The following is a 21,491-nucleotide window of genomic DNA, read 5'->3' as shown; positions in this document are numbered from 1 at the left end:
AAACACAATTGAAGATGGAAGATATGTCAAATAAGATTAATAACATGTACTTTTCTGCCCTCCCATCCACATCTCTAGCTTATCCACTTAGCACAAGTCTTCAAGGGAGAATTATTGTTGAGGATTGCTATCTAGTCCTGAAGACCTCCCAATCCTCTGTATATCCATTGCAAGACAAAATTCCCTTATGTCCCATGGTGGGTATAGTGTGGTGCATCTTACTATACCATCTTCTGCCCTATCCTGGTATATGTCGTCTCTGGATCATGTGTTAATTACAATGATTTACAACCTCTTCTAAGGTGCTTACCTGCAGGCATCATCTACTCTGATAGCTGCCATTATCTGTAGCAGCTTTACCTTATTCAGTACTACATTGTGCAGTGTATGCCAAGAATTCTTTTATGATTAATTCGCATTAGGACTTCTGCTGCTGATGCACTCTGTTTTGGTATCCTCTATGCCTGGTTACTCTCTTAATAGAATGCAGGTATTCTTTTGTCATTTCTTCACTCCTGGTACCTACACTTGGTTCAGTGTTCAGTATGGGGCGAAATGTGGTTTCACATTTGAGCATTGGAGGGTAACACTAGCTGATTTTTTTAAATAGCCTCCATTAGCATTGCCATACTATGGTAAATCTCTGACCCCTCTTTCATCTGCTGATGGTGCTCCATTTCCTCTCATTCTCTGTCAAGCAGTATTCCCTTAAATTCAGAGGGAAAAGCTCTCCTGTTCCCAGATTGAGGCACAAAACTCTTCTACCTGACCACTGCCTTCCTCTCGCACCAAACTGAAGGCTATAACTCTGTGGACTGGGATCTTGTCTGACCATAGCATCCATGTAGGGATCCCTTTGTATCTATTCATCACCCTGTGACAATAAACCCTAACCTTCCCTACTAGTTAGCAGAAAGTTTAGATCTCCCATATTTCCTTCTACTCTCTGGAGATTATATTATTAGATTATATTTACAACTGATATTGTCATATTTATCCATTATATAATAGTTATAATGTCAGTCTGATATCCTTTTAAAAATATATACTTCAGTTTTTTCATTGTTCTGCAAGGGCTATTAGCCTAAAGAATATTTTTATTTTTATAGATTGTCAAGATTCCACTAATTAATGAATTTAAAGGAAGACTTAATCTTGGTATGAGAATAAAAATAATGTTTATATTTGAAATCAGGAAAGGTGAGGATAAATGTAAGTACATACATGGAGGTTTATGTCAAATCTATTGTATTTTGCTGGGAGGTCTGTGGTTTATGATAATTTGAAGTAAATAGCATGGATTTACTGAGAATTACTATAAATTGTAACTCTTCCAACAAAACATACTAGACATTAATACTCTTATATGCACTTACCCTGATTATGCCTTTGTAGATTTTTATTATATCAGTTTACTAAGTTTAGAAAAGTAATAAACACCACAGTAAAAAGCGATTTATTTTATTTTTGTTGAAAATACCTAGAATATTACAATATTAAAAACCAGACATATGCATTACTGTTTTAATTCATTTGTACCATAGCTCGGCAATCTACCTGGTTTTGGATGAAAACATTTTCAAAATGCAGAAATGAATATAAATCCCAAAACCGAATCTGGTCATCTTCAGAATTTTCAGTGATCACACATTGGTGATTAAATCTTTAAAATAAGAAACTATTCTCAAGCTACATTCAATTAAAGTTAAACTATTTAAATAAATGCCTATTTAATATATCTATGAAGATTTTAACATTCAACTTGAACTATTTTGAGGTATGATAATCTTTCTGATTGTCGTGAATGCTACATTAGAGAGGGCATCATATAATTAAAAAAATATACAATGGAATTATTTTTTACTATTTAAATTATTGCCCATCAGAGTCAATATCTCAAGTCTAATTTATTTTTAATCTAAATGCTTAACCTAATTCTTCATATTAATTTTCTTGCGGGGTTCCAGCTGAATTCTGAATCCATCTGCTCTTTTAAGTATAATGTCTGCCTTTAATTTCCATTCTTCTTCTGTGTACCCTGGTTTTACATGAAAGGCCCTTAGAGTGGATGCTAGTATAGTCTTCAGTTTTAACATCGCATACTTTCGACCTGATAGAAAAAAAAAATTACCATCTCCAATATATTTCGTTTTTTTAAAAATAAGAATTACAGCAATGAGTTGTACCCACTGCTGCAAACACCTGCATTGCCTAATAGGCAGGATAGGATAATAAATAAATAACAATAATTTAAAAAAAAAAACATACAAATTAGTGTATTTAAAAAAGGTTTCAGCTTATTAATTGACAGTCAAATCATTATCTGTAGACATGATTTTATCCATTTTTTGCTGAAAATTCACCCATCCAGCAGAAACATTTCTAAAAACCTCGATAACTTATAGTAATGAGCTATAAAAATATTTTCAAATACATAACAGGAAAAGTAACATAGAATTTGTAATAAAAAAATACTAATTAAGCTATATAATGTTGGATAAGGTACAAAATACTGAATATTTAAAAACCTCCATGTGATTAAACAGGATATTCTTGTCAATATATAATTCTGTAGGTTCAAAAGTATAATTGTTTTTTATCCTTACCTACGCAACTCCTTGGGCCGGCGGAAAATGGAATAAAAGAATAGTAATGCCTTGAAGCTGACTTTTCTGGTAAAAAGTTATCCGGATCAAACTTATCTGGATTTGGATATATATCTGCTCTCCTGTGGAGTTTAACGATTCCTATCACTACTGTACAGTTTGCTGGTACAATTAGGTTTTTCGAAGCTAAAAAAAGGTCAAAGGTAACCAATGAATATAATTTGTTATTACTCTCAATCTTTACAGTTAAAAAAATAATCTTGAAAAATATTTTGTCATTAATTATTACCTAATTTGAATTCCTTTTTTGCTTGCCTGGCAATAATAGGAACTGGAGGATATAGGCGGAGTGTTTCCATCAAGCACCTTTCTAAGTATTTCATTTCAAGAATATCATTAAATGTGATATCTCTATCGGTATCTCCCAATACCCTCATGATTTCTTCATAACATTTTTGCTGTTTAGGAAATGTTCATTATTGCATAAATGAAAATATTTATATTCATTTAATGAGTTAAGGCTCTTATTCATTGAATTTAATCTTTAGCACAACAGGTGAGCTTGAGAGACCTATAGTACATATTTATTTGTCTAATAATTTTTTTTTTTTTGTATAATCAAAATAATTGTCATATATAAATAAATAAATATAGTAAGAAACTTATTATATTTTATACGAGGAAAAGATGGTTGGGGGTGTTGTTATCTTGTTCTGTTCTTAGCCCTGATGAAGGCTAGAAACTCTAGCCGAAACGTTGCCACGATTAAATTAGTTACATCAACTTATTTCTGTTTTATTTTGACCCCACCCCCAACCATCATCTAGACAAATAATTGTAACTGGGTCCGACAGTTTCACTTGTTGCCTTACAGGTTAAAGTATACTTGCCTGAATGTCTGGATGTGCTGCCATCATACATAAAAAGAAGCTGCTAGCAGCTGCTGTGGTGTCATGGCCCTGTTGGTTATAATTTATTACTTTAGTTATTATTTATAATTATCGAGAAAAAAAATTGAAGGAGTACTTTTAAATGTTTAGAAGCTAGGTGAAAAAACAGCTATGAGAAAAGCTTGTTCTAAGAGAAGAAAATACATTTGTTAAAACCCTCAATGGTAACTATTTTAAAAGAAGCATGAAAAAACATGGGGTGATGATAAACTTAAAATTAAATGACAACAATGAAATTTTGACCTGAAATGGGAGAACATTTGACCATTAATATGAAAAAAAATTTTAACTGTGCATAGACGTGGGTCTTCTAGCTGCTGTTCCCCTTTTGGTCCTCGTCATAGTGTTAGAAAAGAATGCATTCATGAGGAGATGGTCGGGGGTGTGTTCAGCACAAATAAATAAGTTATGCTTATTTGTTTGTCTTTGCTGACTATCTTCTCTTATCAATCTACGCTCAACTATAACACCTCAGAATGTATTCATATTTTGCAGTTTGACAGGAAATCTGATTGGTTTTAATCAAATGGTCCTAGAATATTTACTTGATTTACTATTGTTTGTTTATTTTTTTATTTAATCCTAATCATGGGTTGAATGTAAAACATGCAGCTGAAGAAATATGGTAAAAAATGAAACTGAAGATTTTTTTGGGACACACCCTTTATTGATATAAAAAAAGAATCCTGTGTTTCTTCCACCCAGAGATGTAATATAATAGATGTGTAAGTTTACATTAATATAAATATAAGTATATATCTTATGTTTGTTTATTGTTTTTAGTCGCAGAACTTACCTCAAACATAATCGTGTCTAGTTGTTCTTTTACTTCTTTGTCATTGATTGAATCATTGTTTGCTGCTCTTTCTAGAATAGATTCTAAGAAAGCATTCCTTTTCTTCTCTCCTGGAATAAACATTTTGTATGATAACATTTTTTAACATTACTCTATTTGGTGCTTGAAATTAAGTTCATTCAATTTTGTTTTTAATAAATAATTAGTGTTGAAATTTGATCTTATAAATAAACTATTCTTGTGTGATTTACTGTACTTTACCTATGTCTTCAACATCCAAATCATCTTTTAATCCACTGGCCTGCCCATAAGAAAATCCTTCTTTTGATTCACTTGTTACCTTCAATTCTTCTTTTTCAGAAGTTTCTTGATGTTTATCTTGTACTTTGTTTTCAAATTGTGCCTTTTTCACCTTCAGCACCTATAATGAGTTCATATTTTTTGTTATTTTAAAGAATGATTAAAAAATAAATTTAAATTATAATTTGTTCAACATTCCCAAATAATGTTTTATCTCAATTGATATAAATATGTCCTAGAGCCTTCTAAATGACACTACAAAAAGATTATTTTATATACCCCGTATATTGTTAGACATAACCTGAAAATTTGAAAAAAGAATGGAAAGTATTTCCAATTTATTACAGAAGTTATTCATAAACTCTGATCTTTCAATTTATATAAATGGATTACGACTACAGGTTAAATTAGATGACAAATACTGACCTTAGAGTCTCTTCACAATAACAACCGAAAAAGAGCTTAGGAACTTGAGTCTCCATGTACTATTTTTCCCCCAAGCAAAATATAATAATATTAAACAAACTTTAAACATAATACTTTATTTTACTGTTATTGGAAATATCCACTATCTCTATACCTAAATCAACTATCTCATTAGTCGAGTTTTTTATAATAATATATATTACCTTTTCTGTAAGTCCATGAATGACTGAGAGGAGGCTCTTTTGTTCGGAACCATATTTTGAATTATAGAATACTAAATCTGGTCTTAAATAAAATTTAGTGTGTCGGAGATGTACAATATCACAGAGTCTGAAAATAATTATTTCTGATTAATTATAATAAAATAATTATTGATTTTACTTAATCTACAGATTATACTGCTAGATGTACAAATTTATGGATGTCTGCTAATAATATTAAATTCAGCTATACATGTACACTAATTATTATATCATCTGTTGGTAAATAAAAAATAACATTTAAAATGAGTATATTATTATCGAACAAATACATGGCTCATAATTGTCTTGAAAAGTAGGTATGTTGTATTTAATTAAACAAACTTTAATAATTAATAATATTTGTATTTGTATTTTGTTTCACCATAGGGGTCTTACTGAAGCTTAACAAAACTTACTTATTTGTGCCGACTTTTCAACCTTCATTTCAGGTCTTCATCAGGGAACTTTAGTGGAGTTTCCATTAAAAGTGACTTTTATCAAGGCCAGGAATTGAGGTCGAAACATCGGTACAAATAAATAAGTTTTGTTTATTTGTATATTTTTTGCTGACCACTCTCCTGACCATATTTATCTATGGTCAACTATTAACAGCTCATTTTAAATCTGTAATATATATGTGGGGGAGCAGAGAGGCTCAGTGGTAAGACACTATGCTATTAACTCCAAGGACCTAGGTTTGAATCTGTCTGTAATGACATAATTATTTATTTATTAAATAAATCAAATCTTGTATCCTTTTTTGTCTCAACACTTTTTTATTTTAACAGACCAACGTTTCGGCCATTTTAGCCATCCTCAAGGACATCTTCAGTTATAATTTTGCAGGCTATTCTGCCCAGGTCATTCATTAATTATAAGTTAAAATTAATTAAAGTTAATTTTTTTATTTAAAATCACAAATATCTAATTCTTCTTATATTAAAATTATCCACAACAAAATCACTACCATATACACAAACCATTTATATGGTAGTGATTTTGTTGTGGATAATTTCAATATGAGAAGAATTAAATATTTGTGATTTTAAATAAAAAATAGGTTTTTAACTTATAATTAATGAATGACCTGGGCAGAATAGCCTGCAAAAGTAATTCTAAATTAATGTGAGGAAGAATTTATAATTGAAGATGTCCTTGAGAATGGCTAAAATGGCCGAAACGTTGGACTGTTAAAATAAAAAAGTGTTGAGACAAAAAAGGATACAAGTTTTGATTTATTTAATAAATAATTACCTTGTCTCAAGAAATTGAAATAATATAATTAAAATAATTATTTATTCCATTACTGTAGCCGTGAGTCAACCTTGTGGGTTGGGAGTCCTCCGGGTTCCACCCAGTCTTATGAAGTGAGTACCTTTAATTGAGGAAAAATCTGGCAGTCGAGTGATATTCTGACCAAGTCACCTCCTAGCAAAACCATTGGTCAAATATCAGTACTTCTTTACAAAGTACTGCTCTCCTGACCATGGTTTGTAGCAATACAGATTTATGATTATGTACGTATATTATTCAACCCTGGTTGGAATCATCTCCACAATGTTCTGAACCACACACTGTGAAAATCTGATCACATCCTCTTGGACTAATTATTTTATACCTTACAGCAGCTACCTATATAGTGGGTATTTGGCTTTATATCTTTTATAGGATTTTTGGATTTCAGATTTATTCTGCATTTTTAAAAATTTTCTGGATTCATAATTTTAACTGTCAAAATGTACTTAATATTAACAAAAAAAATTTCAATTACAAATTAATATACTTACTTCATCACTGCTTGTGCATAATCAAAACAACTCCTGCCTTCATTTTGTTTATTGACACCCATTACAGTTTCTGCAACATATAATCAATAAATTCTATGCAACGTATAATCAAAAACATTAGTGTATTTAAAAAACAAAACATGTAAACAAGGATACAAATAAGTTCCCGTTTTCTATAAAGACTTAGGAATTTATATTGAAAGAACAGCACATTACATTTTATTCAAAGTATTATGCATCACTAGCAACTACCTTTTTCCATCTTTCTGGTAGCATTCAGATATAAGGTATATCAGATGTAAGGACTTATCTTTTGAGGCTATCCAGGAATTGACCCCATTTTTAGTACCTTCATATGATGTAAAGCGTTACTCAGACAGACCATGTGCCATCAATCGGAACAAGTGATAATCAAAAGGGGTCATGTCTGGGTGTGGTAGGACTGGCGAATTAATTGTTTCTAAATAAGATTTGACTGGCACAACAACATATAAATGGCATTATCCTGTAGGAGAATACTCTTGTCTTGTCTGGAGTAATATCAATCTTCGATAGAGAGCTCCATTATGGTTTCGCTCAGTTTGAGCAGCTCATAATACTAGCTGATCCCAACAAATACACAGCACAAGTTTTTTTATATGAATATTTGGAAGGGTGACGATATTGAAGCACAGCTAAGTGGTTCCCATGATTTTCTCTTCCTTAGGTTACTGTAGTGGATCCATTTTTATATTATTAAAAAACTTTTTTTTATGCCTGACAAGTAGCAAGTTCGTTTCTCTTATGAAAGATTGTCACTCAATGTATATTGGCTTCAGTTTATAAGGATCCTAATGTAAATCAAAAGTTCCCACTAATAACTCTTATTCGGTACAAAACTTGACATTTTCGCAACCAAAAAAAATTAAGATGCTGATATGGAGTCACTAATACTTCAAGGTTATGGTGTGACCTGATTAACAAACTTAAGGTATTATGCTTTACAGGTGCCAATTTCAACAAAACCTACTCATGGAGCTGTCTTTTGTCAAATGGCAGAAACTTATTTGTACTTATAATACATTTATATAATTACAAATATAAACTGATTGACTCATATTGTGAATAAAATTCTGGCTATTAATAATAATAAATGCTTTAGTTATTAAATAATGTTGTAATAATTTATAGCTTGGCCTTAATATTCTTAATAGTTACCTATGAGTACTTCAACAGTAAATTCACTCATATAATCATGGATATCAAATTCATTATCTCCTTCTTTTGCTAGTCTATCTAATGTTTTCTTTGAATTTCTGTTAAATCTTTCCATAAAGCTGCGAAGAACATTTAGATGGAATGTTGGAGCTATGATCTTCCTATGTGATCGCCATTTCTCTCCTGTAAAAAGTTACATAATCAGCCTAATATAATTAATAAAATATAAAACTTAATACTGTCTATACTGTTTTCAGACAGTTATTTTTATTGTTAATTTGTAACTCTATGGAGTGGGGTAGCTTACTGTGGATAAGGTATTGGTGTCAGGTTCAATTCCAACTATTTCACAAAATTTGCCTGTTCTATAAGCTGTGGATTGGTTGAAAGGAAGACCACTCACAGTCATTATAAAGTGGGTACTCAATCCTTCAGTGGGTTGGGCTAAAAACATGGCCCTAGAATATGGATGCTAACCAGATTACTTCTTAGTATAACTGTTGGTGATTAAATTGCACTTCCATACCAAGAACTGAACCATATACTATGATAGTAGTGATACAGAAGATACTATAAAATATTACCTAACAATTTCTAAAATAATTTAATTTAAAAATAGTGGAAATTCCTATTCATTTCTCATTACCATTGTTTTTCTATTTGTCATTTCATTGAGTTATTTCAGCAGATAAGAAAGAGGATCGTTAATAAATTATCAAATCTTTCATTCATTCAGGTGAGGTTGTTATTATTAACCAGCTGTAATTTTGGAATGTATTTCTGTTTAATAAATTACAATTGAATAATCAAAAACAGGAAACTTATACATCTGATTTTTTTCTTTATTTTTATGAAATGATGAACTTTATGCAAGACGGATCTACATAATGATCATAACAGGTATATAAATGAAGCTGATGATAGTTCAGAAAATTGCATTGAAAATTACATGCTTGGGTAGCATGATGGAGGTCTAGTTAATTAATCCTGTCGCTGGGTTAGGATGAAAATCAGAGGTGTGGAGAAGTAATTTGATGATTTATTTTCAATGTCAATGTTCCCTGAACTGGATTTTTTTTACTGAATTGGATATTCTTAGCTAATTTGTGCATGCAAAATCATGCCATTATTTCATATAATACTCAAACCTTCCTATATCTTTGTTTTCAGGCATAACATTATAAATAGTTTTGTTATGTTTTTCTTTTTAATTCTCTCCCCCTTTTTATTAATCTTAATGTATTGTCATACTTCATTAAGAATATAATTTTATGTGTAAACTAACAAATATTTATTGCATGGTTTATGTATATATAATATAAAAAACTTTTTTTTCCCATTATTTATACATAAAACTAAAACTAATGTTGATGGGCCTAAGGTTTATAATTCTTGATTGATGTTTTTATTTCATGATGACCCGAGTTCAAAAAAGTGATTTACCTGTAGTACTATAATTTCTCTGAAAATAATAAACTGAAAAAATCCCAATTTTCTATTTTGAATCTAATAAAAATTAGTAAGATGGTTTTAATTAAACTAAGAATATCAAAATCATAAATAGTCATTACAAAAATGAATGATAAACATTTTTTGTATTTTTATTACAAACCTTTTGGTAGGACATTTTGTTGGTTTAGTTTTTTTAATCATTAGTATTAAAAAATAAAAACAAATTTATTCATTGAAAATAAATAATCTTTGGAACATAGGTTTAGTGGATTAAATAGGTAAAATTGATACAGAAGTGTCAGCATACATCATTATTCTCTCTAGTTTGATTGAAAACCACAGAAACTCAGTAATATTAAACACAACTGAGTTAATTTTGGGGGGGGGTTTATTATTGTTTAATTATAATCAATCAGTTGAATTTGGAAAATTTTGGTCGTCTTGAAAGAAGACCAAACCTTTCTCTAAATGGTTTTTAAAATAATACTTTGAACACTACTGAAACTAAGCTGATAGTAAACTTTAATACAACCCTATATAATTAAACACTATTATATATTTATCATAACTAAATGTTTGCTGTTTTTTCCTTAGTACAAAGCAAGATCTAAAAAAATTTTTATCGTAGAATTAATGTTTTTATTAATCTTTTTTTTTTAAATATTCATTTATTGCTATTTACAATGGTACATTATAGTACATTTAATAAATCTGATCTAAGTTAAATTGGAGTGTTATAGGCGTGTAGAGAAACTACCCATTGGTAGCACTCTAATGACATTTTACAATAGCTGGTCTTGTGGCCATCATCTTTTCAGGCGCCTCGGAGGATTATCAGCAATGGAAGACGATGCAAGATTAGAAACTAGGGGGTTTGTGTGGTTAGAGAGTTTATAATGGAAGGAGTGATATCTGTTTTGAGCTAGATCGGTTACATGGTTACATAGGGAACATTAAGTTCTTTATGTATGATTTTATTTGTAACAAAGTAAGGAGCATTGAGGATTTTATGAAGGATTTTGGATTGTAAGGAATGAATACAAGAGGAATTCGAAGGTTTAGTGGAGCCCCAAAGCTCAACTCCATATGTCCTGATTGGCCTTATTACAGTCATGTAGATCAGTAGATTTTGGTGCGGAATATTTAGTTCTGCTTCAATACATTCAAGATGAATTAGGTTAAGGATATAAGGATGTGGAATAAAGGTTTTAGAGAGGTGTTGTCCGAATGTTTATGATTTTTCTGCGTTAGTTCTGGTTCAGGTTTGGGATTCGGTGAGAAGTGGGTGGTTAAAATCTTTGAAATTCAGCAGTTTTTTAGTGGTCCTCCATAATGATTTTACAGTAGTTGTAAGATTTTCAGTAAAGTTAATTAATTTTTTTATTAATCTTAAAATGTCTTTCATGGCACTAAATAAAGAATTTATAACTTTAGTGATCCTCATTTGAAATATAGACTATTTTGTTTATTTCTTATTTGCTTATAAATTTTCAACATTTGTTTACAACATTATATGAACTGGTTCATATAATGCTGGCTATAATAGTCTATGCATAAAAGCTATATAATAGGTAACTTTAAAAAAAATGTACTGTAGACAGTAAAAATAATGTGTGTGAATAACTTTTGTTGCAACTGTACCTGATACTGATCAATTTTTTTTTTTAATTACCATGTATTCTCCTTAGTAAAACAGATTACAAATCTATTAGGATAACATTAATTTTTAATTGCCTTTACCTGTACTCACTAGAAGTCCATTTCCTAACCATGGCCTCAAGAAGTCATACTCAGCAGACTTGTCCAAATGATCCTGGCTGCTGAGTACAATCTGAAATCATGCACAAGGCCTAAACATCTAGCTTTATATCTAAACTCAATTTTTTATATTAATATTAAACTTAAACTGAAACCAATCAATATTTTTTAGAAAAACACTTTTTGATAGGAACTGATTCTCCTGTTTTGTTAGCAACATAAAATCAGCTCTGTTATGCAGAATATTAAGATTTTTAAGCAATTTATTTGATAAAGAAACCTCTTAATCACATGACAGGTATATATATGCAAAAGAAATTGCTTAGTAAATTAACAGAGTTTTAAAAAATTAATTAGAATTTGGTGGAGTTTGAGTGGGAAGGTCGAAATCGGTTCTGGGAACCCACTAAAAAATAAAAGTTGACTCCCACTAGCATAATAAAATAAATTTCAAATATCGCGATAAGATACAAAACTAGGGAGGAGGGGCAAACGGTAAGGTCTCTTAAAAGTGTACCGTCCGAATTCCAAAAGAGAAAAAAAGTTAAAACACGCTAAGTTTATTTTTTATTTTTTAACCTCCGAAAAAAAATATTTTATTGATCCAAGTTGAAAATATCGTCGGTGTTCTGTAAAAAAAGGAAACGATTGTTAGGATAAAATATTTTACATTCTATCTGGTCTAAAAAATTCTTTTTGGATGGAAAATCCATAATATATTTATATTTACAGGAACCTGGTGCAGTCTTAAACGTGTTTTACTTAGTTAAACTAATCAATATTATAACTTTTACAGTAAATAGGTAAAAATGCAAAACTTCTCAAATTTGTTGAATTCTTCAATTTTACCACTGATATGTAAGTTTAAATCAGTAATCCTGAAATAATATGTATTGTATTTTTTCTACAATAATCTCAGACCAATAATTTAGTCCAGTTGCAAGGGTTTTAAAAAAAAAGTAGGCACATTAATATTATTTATTAATACTTGTGGTGGCCTGGCAACACTGGTTCAGTACCGATCTCATGCACAGTGCCGCGAAAAAGAACTAACGATAATTATGTGCTCTCTGATTCTAAAAGCTAATCATACAAACTCTATTTATGGCGGTGTTTTGTGTAGTTTCAAGTGCTAATTGTTTGCCACCTTGTTCAATTCAGGTAAGATTAAGTTATACTATAATTTGGAAAATGAATGAACATGTACATTGCGTATTTTTATTACTAAAAATATAATTTGTCTTAGCCAACTTAGTTTTATTTATATTCAAGCTAAGCAGTTTTCGATCATAAAGTTCTGAATCATTTAAACTATGTTTATCGGAAAATTCAAATCAAACTGATCGTGAGTTGAAACGGACGTTCTAGATCTTTCCAACTCTGGTACACCTATTGCAGAATGGATATTTCAGTTCATTTTATGTTCGGTGCTATCGAGTGGTATCAAAAATCTCTGATTTAATTTTCCAGTCAGCATTAATTTCTTTTTAAATCTACTTGAAACTATGTTTACTGAAATATATTTATAAATACGAGAAAATTGGAAAAGAAGGGTGTACTTAATGTTAATTATCAGTTGCAATGAAATGAAAATTCAATGAAACACTACTCTTGTTAACATAATATATTTAGTCAGAAAACAAACTTTAAAATAAATAATAATGAAAAACAAAACAAAATATGTTGTGAAGAACGAGCTGATAAAATGAAACTGAAATTATACTTTTTAAAATATCATCACTGGAGAAAATTAAACTCAATAATAATAGTTGAGAGAAAACTTGGACCTGACTCCCAGCCAAATACATACATTTGCGAAGGTAACGCACTAAATCAATTACCGCTCTACGATGCGTGTAACTACCGCACACCACATATTGTTTTCTATTTTTTAAGGCAATCCACAGCGAAGGTGATGTTTGCCTAGTTATCTACAGGTGACCGGCCTATTCTAACCATTGTGAGGGGGGTCAAGTTTTTCATTTTGTGAGACCGCCACTTAATAAAAAAGTCAACGCCATAGGCCGTTCGATTCGCACCGGCACCGCCCGCAGATCTCAGAATGATAGACCTAGGGCTAACCATCTGAGCTACGGACGCCCCCTCACTTCTTTCTTACTTGTTTGAGTTCGCAATACATATTTCATTCTCGGAAAAGTGTATTGTTTAGAAATGAGTTAATCACAGCTAATGTTTTTTTTTTAGAACATTTTTAATTATTTCGTTTGTTTACTTACAGACATATCTGATACATGTTAATTTTGCCGTATCAAAAACTAAAATCAGAAAAGAAAAATATGAAATAATCAACAAAATGTATTTCATTCGTATCCACAACAAATATTCCTTTTGAGAATTATATTGAGTTTATTTATTTACCAATAGCTTAAATAATTTTTAAAAAAGTATATAATTATTATTTTCTCAAATCATATCTTGCAAGCCAAGAAACTTTAAATGATGATTCTTTACCTCAATTGTGACAAAAAGCCCTCATTAAACATCAATACATTAAAGGTTTTAAGGGAAATTAAACTTTAATTTTTTATTTTTAAAAAAAAACGTGAGGCATAAAAATGTTTTGAAGTGTAAATAATTATGTGAAAAATATAGTTCTGCGATCAAATGATTTATAATTTTGCCACTGCATCAGAGAAAACATTCACAATTAATAACGTTTAATTATTCAATTTTCAAGTATTCGTCATCTGGTCCTGTAATGGATAGGTAAACAAAGTGGGAGAGATTATTTTCAATGAACATTTGAAGTCTCCTAAGAATTAGTCTTCTATACATAAGGTAGACCTTCGCTCGGCGTCTTTCGTCTCCCATGAAAGTAGAGACGCTTGACCAAACTGCTTCCTAAATTAAATGTACGAAGGTCCACCTTATGCGCCGAAGATCGCCTTTTCACTACAAAGAGCAAGGAAACTTTGAACATTTAATGTAAATAATTCTCTCTTTAGTAAACCCTGTAAATTTACTTTACTTCTACTTGCAGGTTCGGCGAAAATGTCGATACTTATCTTCAATATTTATAACTCTGATTCAGATGCTCCATTAACCATCCAAACATAATTAATTGAGTAGCCAATATATGTATGTTTTTGCTTTAGTATAGTCAATAGTAATGTCAATGAGTTTTGGTAAAAATGATGACACTCGCATTTTTTGATTTGAAGTTTTGAACTTGAAGTTAACACTATTTTTTGTAGTCCCTGAATGAGTAATAAATGATTTAAAAAAAAAATCTAATTTCTTTAACTCTGTTAATTGCTGGAAATTGAAAAATGTGGAAGAAGCTACAATTTCAGGAATCAGTTATAAAATTTCTGGAACAATTATAGAAATAAATATTCCATGCTTCTTTCACTAGTTCTGTCAATATCTGATTTACATAAATGTGGAAATCATAGTATACTTTTTAAAATAAAATCTATCCTACCTCAATATCAGCTGGATGTGTCAGAAAAACCAGCAGTCTTGGACCCGCCCACACCTTGGCGACATCTGGGTAGATATCACTCTTCGAGTAGAGATTTTCAAATATTTCTAAATATAACAAATAAATTATTTAATATTAATAATTATTAAATTGATTAATATTAAAATTATAAGATGAAATATACATTTAAGTAATAAAAGTAGTTATACTAATTACACGCCAACTTTTATCTGAACATGTCCAGTTAAAAATATTTTAGAACTAGTTCTAATAAAACTAAAAATTACACATTATGTTTTATCTCTTATATGAGTAATAAGATATAATAAATAATAAAAATGTAAACGGTTAAAACTTCCATTGTTTTTATCTTCATTGATACGATAACTAACCATTATAATTATTATTTAAAAAAATCAAAATCAAATAATAATAATGAAAAATAAATAAGCTTATGATATCAAATAAAATCAATAGCTCATCAATAAAACTATATAAGATACTGGATACCCACAGTACACGAACAAGTTTCATTTAATATTTGAAGAGCCAGTAACCAGGGTTCCGAACATTTATTAACCTTTTAAAAAGGTTCAGTTTAATTATTAGTTAACAAGAACTTCAACCATAATAACATAAAAGTTTAATTAGACCTTTTAGTAAACATTTTATTAAGAGCTTTTGATTAACGTTTCTTTAATATAAGTTCAAAACTTTTTAATAATAGTTCTGATAATATAAGTCTCTTCTGGAAAATTTTAAATATAAGTTCTCACATAATTTTGCACACATTTATACGGTTTGATCTTCGGAGGAAAACCCTCCGGAGAAAAACATTACTACTCAATGTAGTCTTTATCCCATGGGTTCAGGGCCCATTAATTTTTTTTATAATGATAAATGATTTATATTATTTTGTTTATTTATATTAAAAATCTAAAGTTGTTCAGAAAATATATTCTCTAATTCTCACCTTGCCCTAGGCCCCCGCTTTGTTAAATACGGACTTGGTATTTAAATATAAACAATCTTTCCATTATTTAATTGAATATGAATCCAATTATGCATGCACACAGGCACTCTAACAAATAGTTATAAGTAAAGCTTGTATAATAGAAAAATTTTATTGAAAAAATACTTACAAAGAAGTTCTATAGGGCTTTTATAATGAAGAATTTTAATACAAAAGTGTAAAAATGTTATTTAAAAAAATGTTTATTTTAAAAATGTCAACAACCAAGTTCTCAAAAGGACTTACTATAAAAATTCTGTCCTAAAGGTTCTTGTAGGGTAAATGATTAAATAGGATGTCTAAAATGCCAAACAGTACTTCAAATAGTACGCTTTCAAAATAAAATTGCACAGTTATTTCAGAAATTTACTAATACCAATTTTAAAATGACATGTGAAATCTAAACCCCAAGAGATGAAAAAGATAGTACTTTATAGATAAATCAGTTCTTGTAAAAATTCCTTAGCCAATTATAAAACCGTTAGGATTTGTAATTAATGTTGTGAGCTATTCTAAATATGAAACCATCGTATCTGTTTACAAAATAAATATTTGAATAAAGCTGAACCCGCAACTAATTGGCGATTACTTAATTACGTAAAGAAATTGTGCCAGGATAACATTTCTTTTCTTGACTGGAATAGATTTTAAACCGTAGCCCTAACGTTGAAGTTAAAGTGCTGAATATTAGCCAAAGTATATGCTTTGGCATGTTTTCTATTATTTTTCATTTAGTTAATTATAGTTATCAGGAATAATTTCAAGGGACTCTTGCTCAAATAGCCGAAATTTATAGTACAAGAGCCCAAGAGGAGAAAAAAGGCAGTTAGAGATAACGCCAATTTTAGATTACAATAATGAAAACTATGTATAATTAATAGTCATAATTGATGAGTCTGTCAAATATAGGTAGGGGGAATAAAAAATGGCGGCTGTTTCAAAGCGATAAAAAAAACTAATTTTTCATTCGGAGCTCTATATCTTAAAAAGTAGGAACAACACAAGAAAACCTAAGAGAACGTCATTTAAAGAAGAGTAAATTGGCTAAAATATGAACCCTAATAGAGTTATTTACGTTAAATAGTCTTCGAGATATAGCTTTTTAAAAAGCAACATGTTGTATGGGACGTACTAAAAGATCAGTAGTTAGTGATTTTGAAAAATTTATATCTCAAAAACCATTTGACGTACAGATGTCTATTAGCACACAAATTAAAGCTAGTTTAATGGACTATAAATTAGTTTATTTTCGTAGGAGTAGTAGCTTTCATGAAATTTGCTAAAATAAATTGATTCATAGTTATTCGGACAAATTTTCATTTGCCAAATTTATATTCATGTGTGAATATCAAAAAAACTACTACCTCTACGAAGATAAGTGTCATAAACTACTTTGTATTAAGTTAAATTCCTTTATTTTGAGTGTTGGAAGACAAATGTGCGTCTTATGAATCTATATATTTTTTCAAAAATCCAACATTTTATACAAACAACTAGAAATTAACATTTTGTGAGTTTCTTTTGCCAAATATCATAAAAACTACTACTCCTACAAAGATAAAGATAATTAACTATTTTGTAGTAAATTTAACTAGTTTTAATTTGAACGCTGGTAGACATCAGTACGTCCGAAGGTTTCTGAAATGAAGTTTTAAATCAAATTATAGTATAATGGTTCATAAATCAAATTTATTGTCCGAACAACTATAAATAAATTTATTTGGGTAAATATCATGAAAACTACCTTAGGTCATAAACTTCTTTATAGTCTATTATCTAAAACTATCAATAAACTAGCTTTAATTTGAATGCTAATAGACATTTGTACGTCACATAGTTCCTGAGATATAGATTTCTCAAAATAAATTAACTAACTACTTATCTTTCAGTAGATTTTTAAGAAATTTTTCTTTTTAAAAAGCTACATCTCGAGAACTATTGGACGTAAATAGCTCTTTTAGGGCTAATATTTCAGCAAATTTACTCTTCTTTAAATAGTGTTCTCTTAGATTTTCTAGTGCTGTTGGTAGTTTTTAAGATATAGAGCTCCGAATGAAAAATTAATGTTTTTTTAAGGTTTTGAAACAGCCGCCATTTTTTAATCCCCCTACCTATACTTGGCAGACTCGTCAATTTTGACTAGTAATTATACATCGTTTTTATTGAAGTAATTGGGGTGAGATAACTGCCTTTTTTTCTTCCCGGCTCTTGTACTATTACAACTATCTCCAATACGTCTGAAGTCGATATTGGGATTTGATAGACATATCATTGTAAAGTGTCAACATACGCAACATTTATTCCAAAAAAGTTGAAAAAATTAAAATATTTCTCAGTATAATTGAATGTTGGAAATAATTAACTGGTTTTATAGTTGTGTATTGTAGGGCAATTTCAGATTTGGGCCCCTCCAATAAATAATTGTATTAACGCTCCGGATAATTTATATTTTAATGTTGCTTTTGTTATATGAAATAAATTTGTATTATGCTTATGTTTAGTCAGAGTATTGATTTATGTTAAATTCAATATGATTTATTCTTACACAATGTAAAGATTTTATGAAGGAAATGTTTGGGGGTGTGATCGAAATGGAACAAAAATAGTTTTAAACTCTGTATTTGCTGAAGTTTCGCTCCACTTATCAGGGCTTCATCAGGGCTGTCGTGTTTAAAGATATCAAGGTAATGAATGAATAAATAGGCGAAACGTCGGCAACTTGTATTCTACTTGATTGCACCCCCGGAACATACCCTTCATATTCATTTTAACGATTTAATTAATGCAACCTTTGAACCTATAGACGTTTACATCGTTATTCTGTCCATATTATAAGATTTTTTAAGTGGCTATACATTTGTCTTAACCATAAAATTAACTGTAATGTTTCACTAAACCAAGTTGAACATCTTCATACTTCATTCAGCTCTTCATGATATATTACCTTTAAAAATTTAGTTTTGTTTTAAGTAAATTATTTAAAACGTCATTATATTAAATTTTGAAAGTTTTCATTATTTAAATGGAGTAATGAATATCTTATTGCGTTTACATAAAAAATAAAAACAATGTTAATAACAGTTTTTCTTGCTATTGGTTAATGGATGGATCTCTTACAGTTGAAAACCACTTAAAAATTTTACCACAAATTTTTGGAACAACTTCTTAAACACAATTTTTACTAAGAATCTTGTCCACGTCATGAATTCAAATGTATTATTTTATGACCAAAATGGACTCTTGTGAGATCATTATATTCGAAGATCCGGATCTTCATAAATTTCTCTAAAAAGTTAAAAAAAAAAAATAAAAAGCACTTCTCCTATTTCAGAAAATATTGTGCAAAGCATAAATTTTACGAGAACTGTTAAGTAGAATGAGTTCAAAGTGAATTTAATTAGCTTTCCTTTCAGCTTATAAGATAAGGTTAAGGTTAGGCTTGATGGCTCTTATAACTGGCAGACATCCAAAAATATTGAAAAATGTATTTTAAGAGAAAAAACTTGAATCATTAAATTTTAAATGTTTATTTTAATTTATTTTTTAAAGAATTTTATTAAAAATATAAAATGCAAACCAGATAGGAAAATACGAAGCATTTACTTATTTTAGTTACATTTCATTGTAGTTGTTTTTAATTTCTTCATGTTCTGTACAACCGGTTTGCATTTTATACTTATGTATTAATTGTGAGTTGACATTATTAATTATAATTTGCTGTTTTTTTTGTTTTGTTTATTTCTTCCTCAAAATTCATTTTTCAATCTGCCGTCTTTTGGAGAACTATTTAGCCTAAATGAAAGCTAATTTGATTTACTTCAAATTCGTTCTACTCGCATATTCTTCTAGAATAAACATTTTTTTAAAGATACTTCACAAGACAAGAGACAATCAAGAATTTTTTTTTTAATTGGCAAATGGGCAATATATGAAGAGAACAAATCTTGAAAAATATTAGGTATATTGTGATCATTTTGGTCTCAAATTGTAGCAAATTTTATCAACTTAAAAATATATATATTTAAAAAGCTATTCTATCAATCTCATTGAAATAGTTTAGTAACATTTGAAAAAGTTTTGAGAATTTCATTTCAAATTCAAAATATTATATGTCCAAAAAAATAACAAATGAAGATTTTGGTTATTGTTAATGAATAAATATTATAATAATTTAAAATAAATTATAAAATAATTATAATAATTTAATTGATTTATTTATTAAAATTATTTATTTATAAATTATGATGAAATAATTTTATCTATAATTTAAACAAATGACCTCCTAAAATAAATTTCATATGTAAAAAATTATTGTATTTCATTATTAAAATATTTACTCGTTTTTGTTTTTATTTACTTTTTCTTTCTTTTTTTTTGGCTTGTTTTATTATTGCTCAAGAAAATTTGATCTGTCAACTGGTTATAAGTTAAATACCAATCGTGATGTGCAAAAATCTGAAGCTAGAAACAGCTTTTGGTTGAATGATTATATTTTAATTAAAATTTCAAGTAAAATTGTTGTGTCATTCAAAAACTGCGGTTTATAAATTTGCATATTTTACTTGTGTTTAGGTAATACTTTAGGTAAGTTAAGTTTTAGGTGATACTAGGTAAGTTAATACTTTATATTTGGTTTAAAAATTATTAAACGCCTCATAATTAGAGAACCCTTACCGTTTGGCGTCCCACGAAGTTCAAGAGCGTTACCAATGAGCGGAAAACCCGGAGGGCCGGGTATCTTTTCGGCGAGTTCGATGAACCTCTTGTTGGCCAACCTCCATCCTACGTAGAGGAAGATGAAGATGGGGATGATGAGGGACGATAAGGAGTAGAAGTGACTCTTCAGGCCGCCGTGGTCTAGCCCTTGAGAATCCATGTTGACCCTGTTCCCGCTGGACGGGCTGTGGTCCTTCTCTCACCTCTACGCTCCTTTGGATTCTCTCTCCCCTCCAGCCTTCTTTTTAAAAACTAGTCTTATAAAGAATTCTTCCATTGCGCAGTCATCTTGGATAATCTGCACAATTATAAAACATTATCATGGAAATATTCCATAAATTAGATGTGATCATCGCTCTTTTTCTTTTCTATGTTATGTCCTAATAGATAAAAATACAGACATTCAACGGACGTCTAATTTGAAGTGAATCTAAATTATCTTTAGACTTGTAATTTAACTCTTCCGTAATTTTCAGAGTCTATATTTAAAGAAACAATGTTATCAGTAATTCCTGAAATCTCAAAAGTTTTGGTTTATAGGATGGACAATAAAGTAAGACTCTGTGGTTATTAAGAGCAATGTTTCTCATTTTCGGTTACTACTAATTTCTTTGGTTGTAATGTTGCCATAACTATATGTTGACAAGAGAGAGGAAAATCTTAAATTTTCCAACAATTATGACCGAATTTCATTAAAATATTTTTAATTTCCCTATTATACTCTATTCATCATGATTATGCAGGTGAAATATATATTCCAAAAATTATTTTTTCATTAACAGGTTGGAATTTTAATCAATCAAA

General features: G+C 29.6%; 1 protein-coding gene across 1 annotated transcript; it reads right to left on the bottom strand.

The window, feature by feature from the left end:
* Positions 1-1,445: 1,445 nt before the first annotated feature.
* On the bottom strand, positions 1,446-20,928 carry LOC106680042 (cytochrome P450 4g15). The gene is made up of 12 exons (XM_014419500.3): positions 20,646-20,928; positions 14,960-15,066; positions 11,497-11,587; positions 8,305-8,487; positions 7,108-7,177; positions 5,282-5,408; positions 4,614-4,773; positions 4,353-4,462; positions 3,497-3,565; positions 2,896-3,064; positions 2,607-2,792; positions 1,446-2,110 (listed from the first exon to the last, which is right to left on the bottom strand). Exons 1-12 carry the CDS (start codon positions 20,845-20,847, stop codon positions 1,932-1,934), a joined length of 1,653 nt encoding a protein of 550 aa, XP_014274986.1. The 5' UTR covers positions 20,848-20,928; the 3' UTR covers positions 1,446-1,931.
* Between the last annotated feature and the right edge of the window lie 563 nt (positions 20,929-21,491).

The sequence above is a fragment of the Halyomorpha halys genome, unplaced genomic scaffold, assembly GCF_000696795.3.
Source record: "Halyomorpha halys isolate HHAL.00 unplaced genomic scaffold, Hhal_1.1 Scaffold239.1, whole genome shotgun sequence".
Classification (NCBI taxonomy): Eukaryota; Metazoa; Arthropoda; class Insecta; order Hemiptera; family Pentatomidae; genus Halyomorpha; species Halyomorpha halys.
Note: the sequence above shows the minus strand (reverse complement) of the source record. Positions and strands in the feature narration are given on the sequence as shown.

Bases quoted from the DNA above. Each gene is read 5' to 3' on its own strand.
- LOC106680042 (XM_014419500.3), bottom strand. From the start codon at position 20,847: ATGGATTCTCAAGGGCTAGACCACGGCGGCCTGAAGAGTCACTTCTAC. The intron at 4,463-4,613 runs GTAAAGTACAGT...TGTTTATTCCAG, and splicing joins TTTGGATGTTGAAGACATAG to GAGAGAAGAAAAGGAATGCT. The intron at 3,065-3,496 runs GCAAGTATACTT...TTTCCTAAACAG, and splicing joins CAGCACATCCAGACATTCAG to CAAAAATGTTATGAAGAAAT.